This window comes from the organism of the source record quoted next, unplaced genomic scaffold (genome assembly GCF_019419815.1).
Source record: "Pyrus x bretschneideri cultivar Hongxiangsu unplaced genomic scaffold, Pyrus_bretschneideri_v1 Contig4, whole genome shotgun sequence".
In the NCBI taxonomy this organism is placed as follows: domain Eukaryota; kingdom Viridiplantae; phylum Streptophyta; class Magnoliopsida; order Rosales; family Rosaceae; genus Pyrus; species Pyrus x bretschneideri.
Genome location: NW_025999723.1, coordinates 3,402,713 through 3,420,141, shown reverse-complemented (window position 1 = coordinate 3,420,141; position 17,429 = coordinate 3,402,713). Strand labels below are relative to the sequence as shown.

The following is a 17,429-nucleotide window of genomic DNA, read 5'->3' as shown; positions in this document are numbered from 1 at the left end:
AAAATTTATAAATCTCAAAATTTAAACCCATCAAATGATTAAAAATAGGATGATACCACCACTTGAGGATGGCGAACAAAAACGCCTCCACAACTTTTAGGTGTGGGGTTAGTGGTTACAGATACAAAAACTTTGCGAAAAATATTGATTAGAGTACTATCTTTGTCATAATGACACATCATACATGTGGTTGAAGTTCATGTGGAATGAAATCATAGAAAGACAAACCGTAGAATACCAAAAAACACAAAGGCAGGTGGTACATATATATTATTCATTTCCCTACCCCACCATCAAATACCCAATTTAACCTTTACTTTTAGCCTTGGCACAAACTGAAAGGTTGTTTATTTGTGACCGAAAAGTCACGAGTTCGAATCGTGAAAATAGCCTCTTTGTAAAGCAAAAACAAAACTGCATAAGATAAATGTCTCCCCTCACGACCCTCACAAAACATGAAGCCTTGTTGACTTGAGATCGCTTTTTATTTTTTATTTTTACCAACCATGTGCAAAAACTTGAAGATTAGTTGGATTGAAAAATGATGTATATACTTCTGCATAAATCCATATCTAATCATTACCCATACATTATCATGACACTTTCCTGTGTCAACTTGCTCAATTATTGGCGGAATACAAAGAAAAAATGTTTCCATTTTACCTCATAAAACTAAAGTCACCAAAACATACAAAGGAGGGCCACAAACAAGAAATACCTACCAAAATTAATTTTATATCATGTCAATTCATGTGCTTAGATACGCAATTTTTCTCGAGTACTTACATTCATTCACTGTCAACACATTTGATTGTTGAATTCGGTCTACCTGCTCAAACTCAGTGGCTGAGGAACAGGTAAATACATATCGACACTGAACATTTGTAGGTACTCAAGAAAAATGACGGACATAAGGCTTCAAAATTCAAAAACAATCAAGAAGAAAAAAAAGAGGGAGATGAGAGATGATAAAAAGGAAGAAAGCTAATTATGAAGGAGCATTGAAAGTGTGAAGATTCTTGTAGAAAAGAGTGTTGTCCTATACTAATCATCATATCTACTTTCTCTTTAACAACAACATGAGTGGAGAGTGAACAATGAATCCATCCTCCTATACCATACAATTCTAAATAAAGGCTTAGGCTTTCCCTTTCCCTTCTAGTTGGTGAGTAGTCAGTATTTTGCCTCCCCCTGCCGACAGGACCCCCTATGCCTTCACCAAATTCAGTAACAAATGAAATCAAAGGTAGAAAGAAAAAGTAACAAATTCTTACTCCACCACTAACTACACTTAACTCAAAAGTGAAAACTTTGAACTTTGGCAGAGCTGTTTGACTAGGGAACTCTCACACCAGGTGGGAACAAAATACAAAAGGTTTCATGTTTTTGTGAGAGATGACTTGCGAATAACATAGTGGGGGAGCTCTACCCGAATTTTTTTCTTCATTCACAAACCCACTTGGTATTTTTTTTTCAGTCTACTGCTCAGTCAAGTTACCATATTGGGTTTCTATGGCAAGAGGGGGTTATGATTGGTATGGTTTATTGAAAACTCAACTGAGTATGATTTGAAGGTGCACCAGAAAGTGTAATAATTCTCCAAAATTTGGAAGTGCTGTTATAAGATACTAAAACTATGGCCAACTCAACTAGTGACTTCATATGCCACTTTGTCCTCTGTTTTTTTTTTTTTTGGTCCCATTTTTCATACTGTATCGTTCTTGCACATTACTCGGGGGAAAAAAAAAAGAGAATTAAATTTGAATGTATCACCTGCTACGGCCACGAACTGAGTTTCCTGAATCCGATTTTCAGAATTCTGCAAACAGATATATTATGTGCATATATACAGTGAATACCACATACGCATTCTCCCATCTTAGAGCAATTGCCACAAGGCTAAGGTCTTTCTCGCCAGTTGAACCACTAATGAAATCCGTTTACACGTGATGCACATAACCCGTTTCATTTCTCAGCCTGCACAAAGAAAGGTGTGGCACTTGGTTAACAGCTTCAGACACTCATGAAATTTTCAAAAAGTTGGGATTTTAGGTGGAGCCAATGTTGAAAGGGGCTTGGAGATTAAGCATGTGAATCACAAGTAAAAGAATCACCAACCTACTTATGCTCAATATTACTAAGCCAAATTACATGCAGATTCAGTTCAAGTTCGTTGCAATATCCCTTTCAGTTATATTATGCACATCCCCTCCTTGCTTCCATTTTGCTCAAGACTTTTTAGCAATCATGGAAGGCCTATCTGATAACTGTGCGGACTGCAAATTTTCATCCTCCAAAAACAAAGTTCGTAAGGGCCCAGTTGGAGACTAAAATGTCACAAGACAGGGAATGTTTAAAGCACAAGTTACCCAAGATGATTAGAAATAATCTTAAGCTAAAATCTAAAACAATAAACACACAAATAGAGAGAGAGAGAGAGAGAAAAGATAGAGAGACAGACATACAACAGGGAGAGATAGAGAGAGAGGAATGATGGAAAATAAGGCCCCTTATACCTTCCTTTTCGTTGACCATGACAACTAAAGCACTGAAATGGACTTCCACTTCCCGTGGTAGGGCTCTTCAATTTCAGAAACTGATATACCAGCAGATATGCCTAGTTCAATCAGTGAGAAGTGTGTCTTTGGCTACAAAGATTCGCTCTTGTGTTCTTACGAGGTTTGACCCGTGTGATGACTCAAGCCTTGTTTGCCATCCACCCAGCCCATTCAGGAAAACCCTCTCCTGCAGCAGAAAGGAAGTGTCAAACATTTCAAACAAATGCCATTCGTGTCCTTCGGTGATTTCATTTCTCAAGCAAATACAAGAAGTTCTACGCTTAAATTAGAACACACCATTACTCGTTCCAAACATTAAGCCTTGACAGATATTTCCATCATAGGCCCGAATAGGTGTTCCTAATTTGGTATAAACTATAATTTCCCAAAAAAAACAAAGAAAAAGGAGTCCTTCGTAGGATAGTTATACATTTCAGGTTATATGGAAAACACGAAGAGAATAAGTTAAATGGTTAAAAGACTAAAAACATAAACATATTGGTATTGCCACTTTCTAAGAGTCCTACCCAAGAAATTAAATCATGACAAGATACTGAGGCCAATGCAGTGCTAATTTGTACAGGTTGTACAACATACTCAATCTTGGTCATGAGCATCAATTCCATGTATTAAGTGCATGCGTACATGTCTATCCGAGATCTTAGGGCACCAGAAACGGAAGTGCTGCGTATCTACTTGTCTAAACAATATGTTGTTCAGCATGGCACTTCATTTTGTGTTCAAGCACACTTAGCATAGAAGCCAATATTAATTGAGAGTGTGACTGCATATCCAACAGATATACAATGCCCTATACATATTTTGTCCAATAAGAAGTGGCACAGTGACAGAAAACTAGCAGTGGTCCGCATGTAGTGTCCTGGCGGGCACTTCAACCAGAGCGGTTACACTTTGGGGAATGAAAAATAGCATAAACAAAAATTATAAGTTGAACAATAGGGGAACAGAAAAGGCCAGTTGTAATGAGCCATCAAGTGGCCAATTGGTTTGGTATTCATCTTTCAATGATTCAGAACGTCATTCCTCACGGTCACTCTAATCCACATTACTACTGCAACATATAGGCATCACTTCAACAATAGAGCTCCTATTTTGATGTTTTACTATACTTCTTTCCTTTTCCGAGACAATCTAACATTTTTATATGTCCATTCACTGTCCAATTTGTTTTCATGTCATTATGTTGGGCATCTTGCATACTTATTTGAACACTAATACCACTATAAGCATCATTAATTCAAAAAATAGTCCAGAAGAATAAAAAACCAAAATTTTCACACCAGTCATACATGACCATCCAATTCTTTATATTTTACGTCATGAGCTAAACTAGATGCAGTAAAATGGACGATGTTACATAGGAGGACTTATCCAAATCAAATATCTCATACTCAAGAAGAAAACAACAGTCAATAACTGATATCAACAATGGAAATATGATGAAGCACATTTTTTTTCAAGACAACGAAGAGAAACTGGATTTTGCAGGACACCATATTAAACATAAAGAAACATATATCTCAAACTACTCTTGAAAAATGTTACAATTTTATATTCAATCCCTGGACCACTTTTATGATTATAAAGATCAAAGGGCTTCTTGTTTACAAAGTACAAACCGAAGAAACCCACAATCATGTTTTGGCAAGAGATTGACTATTTCATTAGAATCATGAAGATATGCCAGTTTCAGTAATACAATGTTCAAAATTCCTTCACATTAACCTTCCCTTCGAGCAATAACACTGAAATCTTTTACCTAGATGTGAAGTATATAGAAGAAAAAATAAAAAGAGAGGAAAGAATTCAATAAATCCTAGAGTTACAGAATCCTAGAGGAGTCAAAAAGAAAAACATTACACTGTGGGTGCATCGGAAAAGACCTCAGTCAGCATGTCATCCTCAACGTCTGCAGTCCCAAACAGCTCTGCTTCCTTTTCTTCCTCACTAGAAAGATCCCTTCTCTCTAGTTTGGCATGAGCTGCAATAAATATCATCTTCTGTGCCTTTTCCAGGCCTACCCTTGAGTGCCTATGTACACGAATCCATCTCATGAAAGACCAATTGCACTTAAATCCACATGAGGTTGCATGGAGGAAGATCAGTCTCACTGCAACCCTCCCCAATGTCTTTAACTCACTTAGACAAGTTTCCCACACAAGTCTGCTGCTCTGCGGGTTTGCCATTTTCATCTTTCCAGTTACAGGATCTCGCTGTTTAACCTGCACTGCCTGAGCATAAAGTGGGTCCATTCCTTCTGTTCTCCATTTCATGAGCTCCATCAATGCAACATGAGCTTCTTCTCTGGAAACCAACCTGGTAATGAGCTTATCTACATCCTTCTCCTGCTCGTGTGTCAAGCACTTGAATGGTGGAAGGTACTTTCCACTAGTGTCCCTCATCAAGTATATCGGGTCAAGGATAAATGCAGCCGACCATGCTGGGTGGTAGTTCTTTCTGAATCGTTTTTCAACTATTTCCTCAACAGGTCCTTCAACAATGTTGAACTTGGCACACCAATCCTTTACTTTTGTTCTCAATTCTTCCCAAAGGGGCAGACATTGCCCAATTAATGGCCTCTCAGCCTCAATCTCCTGAGTCATCCCTCTGATCATCTTAACAAGTGAATAAACTGCCTCTAATTCATTCCAAAATCCTTCAGTTTGAATCATCCCTGCAACTTCCCTAGCAATTGGATCCTCTAGACATATCGCTTTATAAAAATCAACCAAGACGACCATTTGGAGTATGCGGGCACAACTCAATATATCCTCCAGCATTGCGTAGATAGGTGCAAAGTTCTTTGAAGTATCACATTTGGGCGAAGGAACTTGGAGCAACCCAGCATACTCAAGCTCTTGTATCTTGCACTTCTCGAAAGCATGCCTAACCTCAGAGTTGCTATTTACAAAATTCGCAACCTTTAAGCAATTTTCAATGACAACCCTAAACAGTGGAAGCTCTTTGTTAAAATCCTTAATCAAAGACAAGAACCCCTGAAGCTGACAGGAGACATTCACCATCCAATGGTTCTGAGTCTCCAAGTTCCTCAATGCCTTGGCCTTATATTTGTCTGCAACGATCCCCACACAACGCTGCACAGCATTCCCACATACTCCAGTAACTGAATCCCACAACACCTCCTCTGCATATTTCGAAGAAACTGACCCGCCAGTAAACACCACCTTCTGGAAAACACTAATCCCATTCGGAAGATTAACCGTGAACTTAACAACATTCTCTTCCCCACAAGAATCCCCGCTTTTCCACCCATCAGAAGCAACTTGGAAAAACATTGCATCTCTAATCCTAGCTTCAGACTCAGCTTTCACCTCATCAAACTTAGCATCAAGTCGAGCACCAGAAAGCTCACGCTGCAGCAATGCAGGCAAGCCCACCTGGCTAAGGAAAGCCCTGAACTTGGGATGCTCGAGGCTCGAAAATGAGACGGACCCACATGACTCATAGAACCACTCAGACAGTAGTTGGAGTGCAGAATCAATCTGATCCTTACTAAGAGTGGCACCAGGCGAAGCTTTGGGACTCTTAAGTTTCTTCACACTATTTTCTAACATTGCCAAAGCACCCAAATCCTCCTTCCCACCAGATAAAACCAAATGGTGCTGATCCAGCCCCGTACTTCTCGCAATCCCAACAGGGTTTGGGGACTGTGAGAAATTATGGTCACCACCGAAGCGGGAAGACTCGATCATAGCTAAAGAGTGAACCTGTATCGGACTAGGACTAATGTGCGGAGGAGCTTGAGAAATAGGAGAAGGACTAGTACCCATTTGAGAGCTCCGCTTTCTGTGATTGTGAGACGACGGAGAAGGCAAGGAAGATATCGGAACCGGAGATACCGCCGCCGATGAATTGGGTCTCAAAACAGAGGTGAAATTCGGGCAGGTACCCCGTTTGAGATGCTCTGAGGCCGTTCTGGAGGGGTTGGAGGCGGAGAAGACGGCATCGCAGAGTGAGCACTTGAGCTTGACGGCCTTGGGGATGTTGGAGTTGGGGGCGCAAACGAGAACGGGCTCCAAGTGAGCCCAGTACCAAGCTCCTTTCCCCTTTATGGCCTTTGTTCGAACAGTTACCAGGCTTTCGAATCGCCGGTTGAGGGCCCTGGCGGCTATGTCGTCCGGCGACAGAGATGGTTCTGTTGGGGTTGAGTTTGTGGACGCCATTGAAGCAAACGAGTCGAAATTGGAGAGTGCGAGTGACTCAGTAAGTGAAGTGATGGGTTTTCAGTGAAAGAACCAAGCTTTTAGGTGATTGGTCTCTCACGGTGGTGGGTTCAGGGCATTTAGCCGGAAAGTGAAGGAGATGATGAATTGGGTTTTGGGTTCGGGTTCGGATTGAAGCAGAGGTCCATTGCCATGGCGATCTAGGCGAGTGAAAGAGTAGGAAAAGATGGGAGCTTGAAGCTTTTGAAGTGGGCTTTAATGGTGGAAGGTTTGTAAAATTCTCAAAGAGTCAGCTGCAAAACTGCTCAACTGCACCTTCATCACACAACAGAAATGAAGGAGTAACGGAGACATACATATAGTGCAGACTCTGCTGACTCCAGAGAGAGAAAAACATAGAGAGGAGAGAGAGAATTTTATTCGACATGATGAAAAATACAAAGTTTTTTTTTTTTTTTTCTATTTATTCTTCTGACCAACAAATATTTTTTCTGTTTTTTTTGTTTTTTCTTTCCATTTTTTCTTGTTCGTGAGAATTTTTGTCCAAGACTTGCAAGTTTTATATAGTTCTTCGGTTTTGTCAATGTCTAAAAGTGTTCGGAATTTCTTAGTGTTTTCTTTGTTTTGGAATTTCAAATATTACTTTCTCTGCTTCTTGATTGGAGATCTTCTTGACCTCAAAATGACTTTTGTTTTTTATTAAAGCGATACCTTGTTGATTTAAGATTTGTTTGGAAATATTTTGAAATTGTTAAAGCATTTTTTTATGAAAATATTTTCGGTATTAATCTTTATGCAAATGTATCTTTGAAAAAAAAATACTTGAAGTGTTTGTTGCAAAAAAACACATAACTAGTGTTTCTTGCAGGAAGCACTTTAAGTGATTTGGAATTCAAAATTTTTTTTTTTTTAAAGTGCTTTCAATTATTTTAAATGAATTTTAAAACAAGCTTAGTACTTTGTATATTTTTATTTTGAATTAGTATATAAAGACCATAACCTATATCCTTAAGTTTTTCATTAAATTAGGCATTTGTTTCTATCTCCAAAATTAGCATAAAGGGAATTAAATTTTAAAGAAATGTAGCAAATGCAATATGATTGTCGATTAACCATGCATGTATAAGTTTAAAAGTTGGAACCAGTTATAGCTATTTGATTTTATGATGTTATCATCATGCTTGAAAGTTTGGTGGAGTGGTTACAAGTGTGACCCATAAACACTACTTTATGTTTAATTATTATTATGGAATGATTTTTTATTATAAAAAAAGAGAATAAATTGCAGTAAAATTACCAAAAAAAATCAAAGGAGAAGTTCATGAACATAAAAACATTTGTTTATTATGATATTTAAAAAAGTGGTAATGATTTTATACAAAGATAAAACATATATATGTGTGTGTATCACTGCATTAGGTATATGTGGATGTGAAAAGTCAAAAAAGTATCCTTAATTATTCGAGGAAGAGGAGATGGCATCTTCACCTAAAGCATATGGGTGCTATGATCTATCCAACCTAAAGCTTTCTACATATCACATAATTTTAGATCTAAGGTCCATTTCAAATTTTAAAAATAGAAGGTTGGGGAATGTACCAGAGACACGGCCGAGTATGTTCGGTGTCATAATATAAGTGGCAGAATTTTTTTTAAAGTATTCAACTATTTGTATTATGACACTTAGTGTATTTAGCTGTGTTTTTGGCACACTGAAAAATCTCTTCACATCTTACACATTGAACTGCGAGATTTTGGACTAAGCCATGAGCTATTCATAATAACTAGCTAAATGAGTTAATTATGTTACCTCTCACTTATATGTAAAGATAAATGTCATTAGGCGATAACTTTAATTTAAATCTTTCAATTTTTTTTGAGCCAAGACGATTACAAAAGTTGCCTACAAAATTTCTTCCAAACTTATTAGGCTAGATAATTGTAAGAATAAATGCTAGTTTTGTAATATGAATATATGGATTAGCCATCGATTAAGACAGTGTGCTGAGCTTAAATTCTCTCTCGTCATAACAGAATATTTTAGAATATCAAATCATCAAAGGAAAAAACAATCTTGTTCTGTAGCATCATTTTCACATTATTTAGCTAATGTAATTCATCTTTACAAGTGCTGAATTACCCTGATAATTAGGACTTCCTCTTAAACTTACTCTATCCCAAGTTCAAACCCATCATCTTTTCCGTTGATTGGTGTAGTTTATAATAATTTGTCCACCAAATTGTACTCTTATCACCAGCCCAAAAAAAACCACCTACCCGAAAAGTGTGCAAATGGGCTCAGAGGGAGCCCACTTACAAAGCCCCACATTTCGTCAATTTAGGCGTACTGGGCCCATTTCTCAATCCATTACATTTCCCCTTAGTTTATTTTTTCACCATATCAACCCAAACACCAAAAACAAGAAAAAGACAAAAGCCTTCGGTTGCGTTGGGGTTTAAATGTTAATTTCGCGCGTGAAGCCTCCTCACGCCACGTGGTTATTATAGTACCTGTTGCAGACAATAACCGTGCTACAGTAAGTAATCCAAACTCGAGGCGAGAATTAGGGTTTTAAGAGCCGCGTTAGGCTTTTGCCAGGGTTTTAGCTCGGAGCGTCGCTGTGCGAGCCAACGATACCGGAGCGATGGTATTCTGGGGTCAGTCTTCTCTCTTATCAATAATTATTTAATTTCATTTATTTTTGATGCAGTAATTGTTCACAATATTTCTTGAATTCGGAAGAAAATATAGCGAAAATTCTACGATTTCTCAGAAAACCGAAAGGTTTGATAGTCTGGGGAACTTTGAGAAATTATTTATTTATTTTTGGTTGAATGTTAAATTGTAGGAATTGAAATAGAACCAGGCAGATCGTTTGGGTATCAATCGGATGAATTCGAAGGAAAGCTTCACATTACTCAGGTAATTTTCCTTAATTTTTTTTTTCTGAACCTTTTGATTGCTTAGAGCACTCTGGTTTTTTTAAGAAACCGTTGCGAATTGGGTGTGGTAGGATGGTGAATTTTCTTGTTGACGTTGTGTTGATAAATCAGGCGACTTTAGGCCTCGGTGAATCGAAGGAGAGGTGTATAGTTCAGTGTTCCATTGGAAGTTACATTTCAGTCTTTGTGTGTTCTTTGTTACCAAATAAGAATGAATCGGTCCCCTTGGATCTTGAATTTGAGCCGGTTGATGGTTTGGTGACCTTCTCGGTGATTGGAACCCGAAGCATCCACCTCTCTGGTTACCAAGTGGATGAGAGCGAAGATGAAGGAGATGACTATAGATCGTATGTGCTAATTAATTTCACTTTTTGTGAGTTTGTTTTTGTAACATTTTTATCTTTTTAACGGTAATTTTTATCTCTCTACAACAATTAAAGGGATTCTTTTCGGGAGAATATTGCCGAGACCGAGTCAGAGTCAGAGTCTTCAGAATACGATAATGATGATGATAATGTTGATTTTATTGATGACGAAGATTTTGCCATGTACCCGCCCTCGCCTGTTCCCAATAGTGGAGGTAAATTGGCATATCGGAAACCTATTAAACGTATTTTTTATAATTACTTGGAATAGATCTTTCGTGAATTTCGTGACTGGTTTTTCATTTTGGATCTGATATGAGACAAAGCATAAACATAGTAAAACTTTCCATGCTGAAAGTTTGATTAACTTCATGCTGTTAAATTTCAGTTAGATCTTAATCTTCTTTATATTTTGGCGTACTCCAATGTCCAAACCATTGTTCAGCATTATGTTATACTTAAGTATGGTTGTCTTGTTTAATGAAGTTGTATTCCGCTGCTGGTAAATGCAGCTGTGATTTATTCATGATTGTCACTTTTTCAGCTGTGATTTATTCATTATTATGCTGCTATGTAGTGCCTGACTTGGTGTTTTCTTTGGCTTAATTCTTAGTTGTAATTGAGGAGATAGAGGACGATGAGAAACCTGCTAATGGAAACAGTCAGTCCAAACGACAAGTGAAAAAGAATCAATCGAATGACTCTGAAAAGAACACAAATTCTCAGCATCAAATTGTTGTCAAGAAAAATGCCGGTGTCACTGTTTTGGAGAGTGAAGATGAAGATGGCTTTCCAATATCCACTAAACAGAAAACCAATATTGAGAAGCCTGAAGCAGCAACCGAACAGAAAGATAACAAAATTACTGAGAAAACCAAGAAGAAGAAAGTGAAAGATGGTGAGGCTGTTGGGTCAAAAAGGAAAGTCGAAGATGTTCACCAAGATTGTCAGCCAGAAGGGTGAGTAATTGACCATTTCAGTGGTTAGAGGTTTATCAGTTTTTAGGTTGGGTTATTCTTTGAAGCCTTTAGTTGATAATCAACAATCATTTGACAACTTTGTTTATATTGTCTTGTTCTGTGGTGCCCGCCAAATATTCAGTTTTTGAATTTATTGAAGTGTTTCCTCAAATGATGTCAGGGAAAAGAAAAATAAGAAGAAGACGAAATTGAAAGAGCAAGCTAAGGAGGTAAATGCTGATGACAATGAAAAGCAACCTGAGGTTTTGAAGAGCCAAGAGCATGAGCAAAAGCTATCTAATAAGAAGTGAGATCTGCTACATCATCGTTTCGTTATTTTACATAGTACATTTATGTTGTGTTTTCATTGAGACATGCAGAGAAATTACCCCTGCCCCTCTAATGTATAGATTGTAAGATGGATTTGAATGCAACGGGCTTCAGTAATGCGGAATAGAACAAATACACGCTGGCTTTATGAATCTTTTTCAGTCCGAAACTTGAGCCTTTTTTTATTTAATAATAAATTAAAATTATATTATGGCCAACTTAATATATATTTTGCTAAGAATTCCTGTCATATTAGTAATTTGTACCCAAGAGGTTGAATGGTTGGCACGATAACAGTTTCACTAATGGCTTAGATTTGTCGGTCACTATTATTTCTCATACATTTGCTTTGTTGTTTTTACACTGAGTAAAATAGTATGTTCATACACAGGAGCTCTGACGTCGAAAATAATTCTATTCCTGGTGACAATCTCACCGAGGGGAAAAAGAAGAAGAAAAAGAAGAAGAAAGCCCAGGAGAGTGAAATAAAAACGGACACGGATGAAACTGCTGGCAACATGGAAGATCAGAACGAACCTGCTTTGGAGCAGACCAGTGGCAAGCGATCTAAGGGGAAAACCTTTCCAAATGGATTGGTTGTCGAGGAGCTAGCTATGGGAAAACCTGATGGCAAAAAAGCTTCTTCAGGAAAAAAGGTAAAGATTTAGCCTTTCAGCATGTTTACATTTACCCTCTAAAGGATTCATGATGCTAATATTTGTTTTTCAGGTCAGTGTTCGGTACATTGGCAAGCTAAAGAATGGCAACATATTTGACTCCAATGTGGGAGGGCCACCTTTCAAGTTTCGCTTAGGTAAGTTAATGCCATTTTACAGGAATCAAGAAATAACTCAACTTCACTATGAGTGTGACCTCATTTTTTTTCCGGTTGTGCAGGTCTTGGACAAGTTATAGCAGGATGGGATGTCGGGGTTAACGGTAAGTTTCTGAGATGTTCAAATCTGTCTTAAATCCGATCTACAACTTTTACTAAGCAGTCGTTGCATCTTTTAATGCGGATCTACCTTCCTCCAGGTATGCGTGTCGGGGACAAAAGAAGACTCACTATTCCACCAGAAATGGGGTATGCCATGATCATAACCGTATCTTCCCATGAAACAGGGGGACCTAAAACCAGTTGAGCTGTTGTCCTTTCTCCCATTTCCGCAAAGCTTATTTTTGTGTTTCCTTTGGATGCAGTTATGGAAATAAACGTGCCGGTAAAATACCACCAAACTCATGGCTTGTGTTTGATGTTGAGCTGCTCGATGTCAATTGATTCAGCTATGGAGATGCTCCGTTGGCCTCTAACTTTGAAGTTCTTGTTCTGATCGGAAAATCAGCCGTGGGGATGCTCCGTCCGCATCCAATTTTGACTTAAAGGATAATGTAGCTTATTTTTTCCTTCATTTCTCCATAAGAACCTGGTTTTGATCAAAACTTCAAATTAATACTTTTAGTGACGAAATTTTCCCCAATTTATTTGTACATTTTTGCACTTCATCTTCGCTTTTCATTAATCCTTCCTATTTAATAAAAATCTCTGTCGATAAAAAGATGATGAAAAAACCATTTTGATCCTATCAACAAAGCAAACACTAAAATAAATGTTACGGGCAATATAATTTTGCTGTATTTTTTCTCCCTCACATGCTAGTAATCCCATTTCTCACCGCCATCTCTCTTCCATTTTTTCTACTATAAAAAATTAAAAATTAAACTCTAAAAGGATTAAAAATGTTTCTGCAAAAAGAATCAGTCGTGTTCTTGTAAGAAGCACTTAAAATCTTTTTTTTTTTTTTTTTTTAAGGATTCATTTGCATTGCTTTTACTAAAAACTAGTCAATGAATCCGAAAAACAAATAATAAATATCTTAATCTGAATAAACACAGAGGCATTCCCCACATCCGAGGTCAAAACACCCAACAAACAAGAAGGAAAAACTGGAATGTTAAAGGCCCAAGCCCACCATCTTTGAGCCCAAATTTTAAGCCCTTAAGCCGGGTCCTAAAACCCCCTTCTTTGCATCGACCAACACCATTGGAAGAATTAGGGTTTTATCGAGGTTTCAGAGAGCCACGGCGGAAAGGTAATATTTTTCTCACTCAGCTTCCTAAATTCCAATCTTAAAGCAAATCGGATTTGAGCTCTATACTCTCATCATCCTCTTTCGATTTAGCTGTATTATTATCTGGGTTATGAGTTCTGAGTTCTTATTTTTCCCATTTTCTGTTTGGTTGCCGAGAAAATTTGTGTAAGAAGTATCCCATTTTTGTTGTTTTCAGTTTTCCTGAAATCCCAATTTTATGTTTCTAGGGTTTGAATATGTTGTTCATAGGTTGTCGTGCGATAATATGATTTTTGAGGTTTGATTGAGTTTAGCTGGAAATAATACAATTTTGTCGGTATTTGGAATGCTTCTGTGTTTATTCAGATTAGGATATGTATTATTGTTAGGAATTCATTATTTGTTTTTCGGAATTCATTGATCGGTTTTTGTACATTTTGCTCATTAGTATGTGGGAATTGTTTCTCTTTAATAGGTTTACTAAATGGGTGTGTCCAATAAAGAGTCCCGGTTGTTGAACGAGGATTCGATGGAAGAGGATGATTTCCAAGATGTTGGGTCTGGGTCAGAATCGGAGGCAGAATCTGAACAGGAGGGAGATGTGAAATTGGATGAACCGTCGAAGAAGGCCATATACAACAGAGATGGTGTAATGGATAAACTTGGTGATATAAGCTGGCCGGAGAATGCAGGATGGGTGCACAAACTCTCTGTTGACATTGATCAAGAGCAAAAGGTGGACGTGAATGATGACTTGACTCGAGAGCTTGCCTTTTACACACAGGCTTTAGAGGGAACGAGGAAGGCCTTCGAGAAGCTTCAGTCAATGGGGCTTCCTTTTCTGAGGCCCGAGGACTACTATGCTGAGATGGTGAAGTCAGATTCCCATATGGAGAGGGTGAAGAGCCGGCTTTTGGTAGAGAAGAAGAAGATCGAGGAAGCGGATGAGAGAAGGAAAGCGAGGGAGTCCAAGAAACTATCTAAAGAGATTCAGGCTCAGAAGTTGAAAGAGAGAGCTAAGCAGAAAAAGGAGGACATAGAATCTGTGAAGAAGTGGAGGAAGCAGAGGCAGCAGAGTGGGTTTGCCGGGGGTGACAAAGGCAGTGAGTTGGATTTGGCATTCGAGGATGGGAAACCATTCGAGAGGTCAAATAAGAAGCCATTTGTGGCTCCAGGAGATCGGTCTGGAGGGAAGGCAAGACAAGGTGGGAAGCCGACGGGAAAAAAACCAAAGAAGAGGGAAATTAAGGATTCCAAGTTTGGATACGGAGGGAGGAAAGGTTCCAAGAAGCAAAATATGGCGGAAACAACTAACGATTTGAGGGGATTCAACAAAGATAGTCTCACATCAGGAAATAAGAAAAGGAAGAGGTGATAGCATCTTATGATTTTGGTTTTTGTTCTACTCTCGTGTTCCGGCAAGGGCTTGCCTGTGTAGCCTATTGATTTTTGCCGGTGATTCTGATACATGTGAACTTTTAAGTTTTGTTCTGCTTTGCTTTAGTATCTTATGTAGTAATATTTATTGCTGATGGAATGTTTTACTTATCTGACACTTGTGTTCATCCGTTCCAACTCGTACGAAATTTTTACAGTATTCATGCGTTGTAAATGGTCTGTACTTCGTATTCTATTAGCCAGATTCAGACCAGCAGGTCTGGTGATTCCTGCTCTTTGATGCCCTCGGTAATTTTTAGTTCTCGTGTTAAAAACAGAGGCAGTCTCGACATTATACTTGGTGCCCCGGACTTTGAGGCTGCCCGGGATGTAGGAGCGAGCTTCGGCTGACGGAGACGGACGGGAGATTGGAAAATTATCTTGTTGGTAATAGAAAGTTCATAATTTTATGAAGGGCGACAGTTGGTGCGTGGGTTAAGGAAGAAAATCCGTTTTTACTGCAACGTTTTACAATGCAACTTTATGTCTTTTTCTTAAGGCGGCGATTTTGGCACTCTTAATTTAGCTTCTCCAAATCAATTATTTATACAAAATTTCACTCGCTGTCGGACCATCGAATCTTAAATTTGGAGTGCGAAAATCATTACCCTTTCTCGTCTATGATGTCATTTTTCGATGACATGGAGTCCATGAGAAAACCCAAGGAAGTTCCATGTGAGGTTCTTGGGAGGTACCTGTGGTCTTTGAATAAACAAAACGACCGAAGACCCACAAAACGGCAAGTTGAGAAGTTTCATCCCAAATTTACTATTAATTTTTTTTAATCATTTGATTTAAAATATATAATATATGTCATTTTCTCGGTTAGCTTTCACACAACTCACCATCTACTCCTTCAACATGTTCCCCTACAAAAAGCTTGTCACAGACACTTCTTTCAATCCCCTCCACACCACACCAGTGCTTATAAATACCTTCATTTCCTTCTTTTAACACCACCATAAACCCACCTTCCCTTGTGCTCGTAGAGAGTTATCCAGTCCAATCCAATCCTACCCGTTCTTTGACCATGTTGGATTCTACATTGGACTTGCTCACTCAGGCTGCTTCCAACTCTCTATATGTTTTCTGCTTCTGCAACTTGATCATATTCATGATCCTCGTTGGTTCGAAACCCTGCTCTTACGTTGATCAAGAAAGTGTCTCAACGGTCACCAGCAGCTGCAAAACCAGAATCTCAAATGGTCATAAACAAGTTGAAGATGATAAATGTGAGCAGGAGGGTACTATGATCAAATCACCAATTGCTTTTGGCCAAGTGGCGAATCCCGAGGACGAACTTGCCACTGCCGGAGAAGACAATGGCAGCGGCGATCATCACAATGAAAGCGAGGAGTGTGACAATGAAGATGAGCTGAGAAGAAGAGTGGAGGAATTCATTGAAAAAGTTAACAGAGGATGGAAGGCAGAGTTGTCGAGAACCTCACATTTAAATTTAATCTAAGCATCGGATATTTGTATTAGTTTGGTTTTAGTGGTAGAAACAGCTTATTTGCAAAGTAAGGGTAAGACTGTATACGATAAACGTTCCTTTGACCCTTGCAAAGCTGGAAGCCTTGTTGAATTGGAGTCGCCTTTTTCTTTGAAGTTTGGTTTTAGTGATCAAGCTTAAAATTTGAACATTTGTAACTCTAATCTGATTTACTGAGGAAACTTCAAATGCTTTTGCTACATTTTCTCCCGTCTAGTCTTAGTACTATTGGTTTTAAGAATGAGCGATTGCATTTCTGTGACTCTAATTTTAATTGTTTGAAATTCATTTGCAACTACAATCGTTTGTGGACGGAGAACAAGTTGGTAAGAAAAAGCCTCTTTAGGGTTTGGATGTTTCGAATATTTTAAAACACAGAAAATGCATTTGATTCTCGTCTCACATCACATGGATAAAGAGAAGAAAAAAAGTGCTTGAAAAAGTTACAAAAGGGCATGTTCGTTTGTAACTTGCATATGATATAAGATGTTGAACTTTTTCTTATCTTCTCTCTTTTGCATCACTTCCCACCTGGCAATAACATTCTCATAAAGCGTTTATCGTCCTTTATCTCAAAATTAATTGAAGTTCAAGATCGAGCATTCACGCTAGATTTTCGTCGAAACGTGGGATACAAACAATAATAAAGTCTTATCACATTAAGTAGGGTCTGTTGTATGAATTCTAGAATGTCTTGCGCTTGATTTTGTGTAATATTTTCTGTTAGCTTCAAGTACTTTATATATTTTCTTATAGTATCTTTCAATGTCTATCTAGGTCTTCATCTACTCTTTTTGTCCTGAATCTTCATCCCATAGTCGTATCTTTTAACCGAATCATTTGTAGGTCTTCAGTTCACGCGTCCAAACCATCTTAACTGATTTCATCTCATCTTCTCTTCGATTGCGATCACTCTTACTTTATCTTGAATATGCTCGTTCTTAATTATATTATCTCTTATGTGCCTATACATCCAACAAATCATTCTCATATTTGCTTCACTCATTGTTTTTCAGCGTGGGATACCCTTTCCAAATTATGTTGCCAATTTTAAGAAAGCTGTCGATTTGA

The 17,429-nt window shown here is 38.2% G+C and overlaps 3 protein-coding genes across 9 annotated transcripts; 2 read left to right on the top strand and 1 right to left on the bottom strand.

Moving 5' to 3' along the window:
* Nucleotides 1-971: 971 nt before the first annotated feature.
* On the bottom strand, nt 972-7,485 carry LOC103961979. Of its 6 annotated transcripts, XM_048565691.1 has the most exons (5): nt 4,440-7,485; nt 2,517-2,745; nt 2,119-2,276; nt 1,774-1,977; nt 972-1,213 (listed from the first exon to the last, which is right to left on the bottom strand). In XM_048565691.1, exons 1-2 carry the CDS (start codon nt 6,761-6,763, stop codon nt 2,730-2,732), a joined length of 2,340 nt encoding a protein of 779 aa, XP_048421648.1. In that variant the 5' UTR covers nt 6,764-7,485; the 3' UTR covers nt 972-1,213; nt 1,774-1,977; nt 2,119-2,276; nt 2,517-2,729. The 6 variants fall into 6 exon arrangements, with proteins under 6 accessions (XP_048421648.1, XP_009372910.1, XP_048421647.1 ...); XM_009374635.3 differs by having other exon boundaries at nt 972-1,977; nt 2,119-2,327; XM_048565690.1 differs by having other exon boundaries at nt 972-1,977; nt 2,119-2,291.
* Nucleotides 7,486-9,274: 1,789 nt separating this feature from the next.
* Nucleotides 9,275-12,863, top strand: LOC103961980 (peptidyl-prolyl cis-trans isomerase FKBP53). Its single transcript, XM_009374640.3, has 11 exons — nt 9,275-9,421; nt 9,613-9,686; nt 9,818-10,053; nt 10,147-10,286; nt 10,685-11,030; nt 11,212-11,337; nt 11,752-12,016; nt 12,090-12,174; nt 12,258-12,299; nt 12,396-12,444; nt 12,561-12,863. The coding sequence occupies exons 1-11, from the start codon at nt 9,409-9,411 to the stop codon at nt 12,637-12,639; spliced, it is 1,455 nt and encodes a 484-aa protein (XP_009372915.1). The 5' UTR covers nt 9,275-9,408; the 3' UTR covers nt 12,640-12,863.
* Nucleotides 12,864-13,294: 431 nt separating this feature from the next.
* Nucleotides 13,295-14,982, top strand: LOC103961981 (probable rRNA-processing protein EBP2 homolog). 2 transcript variants are annotated; one of them, XM_009374641.2, is made up of 2 exons: nt 13,295-13,450; nt 13,905-14,982. In XM_009374641.2, the coding sequence occupies exon 2, from the start codon at nt 13,914-13,916 to the stop codon at nt 14,802-14,804; it is 891 nt and encodes a 296-aa protein (XP_009372916.1). In that variant the 5' UTR covers nt 13,295-13,450; nt 13,905-13,913; the 3' UTR covers nt 14,805-14,982. The 2 variants fall into 2 exon arrangements, with proteins under 2 accessions (XP_009372916.1, XP_048421651.1); XM_048565694.1 differs by lacking the exon at nt 13,295-13,450 and adding an exon at nt 13,477-13,615.
* Nucleotides 14,983-17,429: the final 2,447 nt, after the last annotated feature.

Coding starts and splice junctions, on each gene's coding strand:
- LOC103961979 (XM_009374635.3), bottom strand. CDS start 6,763: ATGGCGTCCACAAACTCAACCCCAACAGAACCATCTCTGTCGCCGGAC.
- LOC103961980 (XM_009374640.3), top strand. Junction 10,054..10,146: donor GAAGGAGATGACTATAGATC/GTATGTGCTAAT, acceptor CAACAATTAAAG/GGATTCTTTTCGGGAGAATA. Junction 10,287..10,684: donor GCCTGTTCCCAATAGTGGAG/GTAAATTGGCAT, acceptor CTTAATTCTTAG/TTGTAATTGAGGAGATAGAG.
- LOC103961981 (XM_009374641.2), top strand. CDS start 13,914: ATGGGTGTGTCCAATAAAGAGTCCCGGTTGTTGAACGAGGATTCGATG.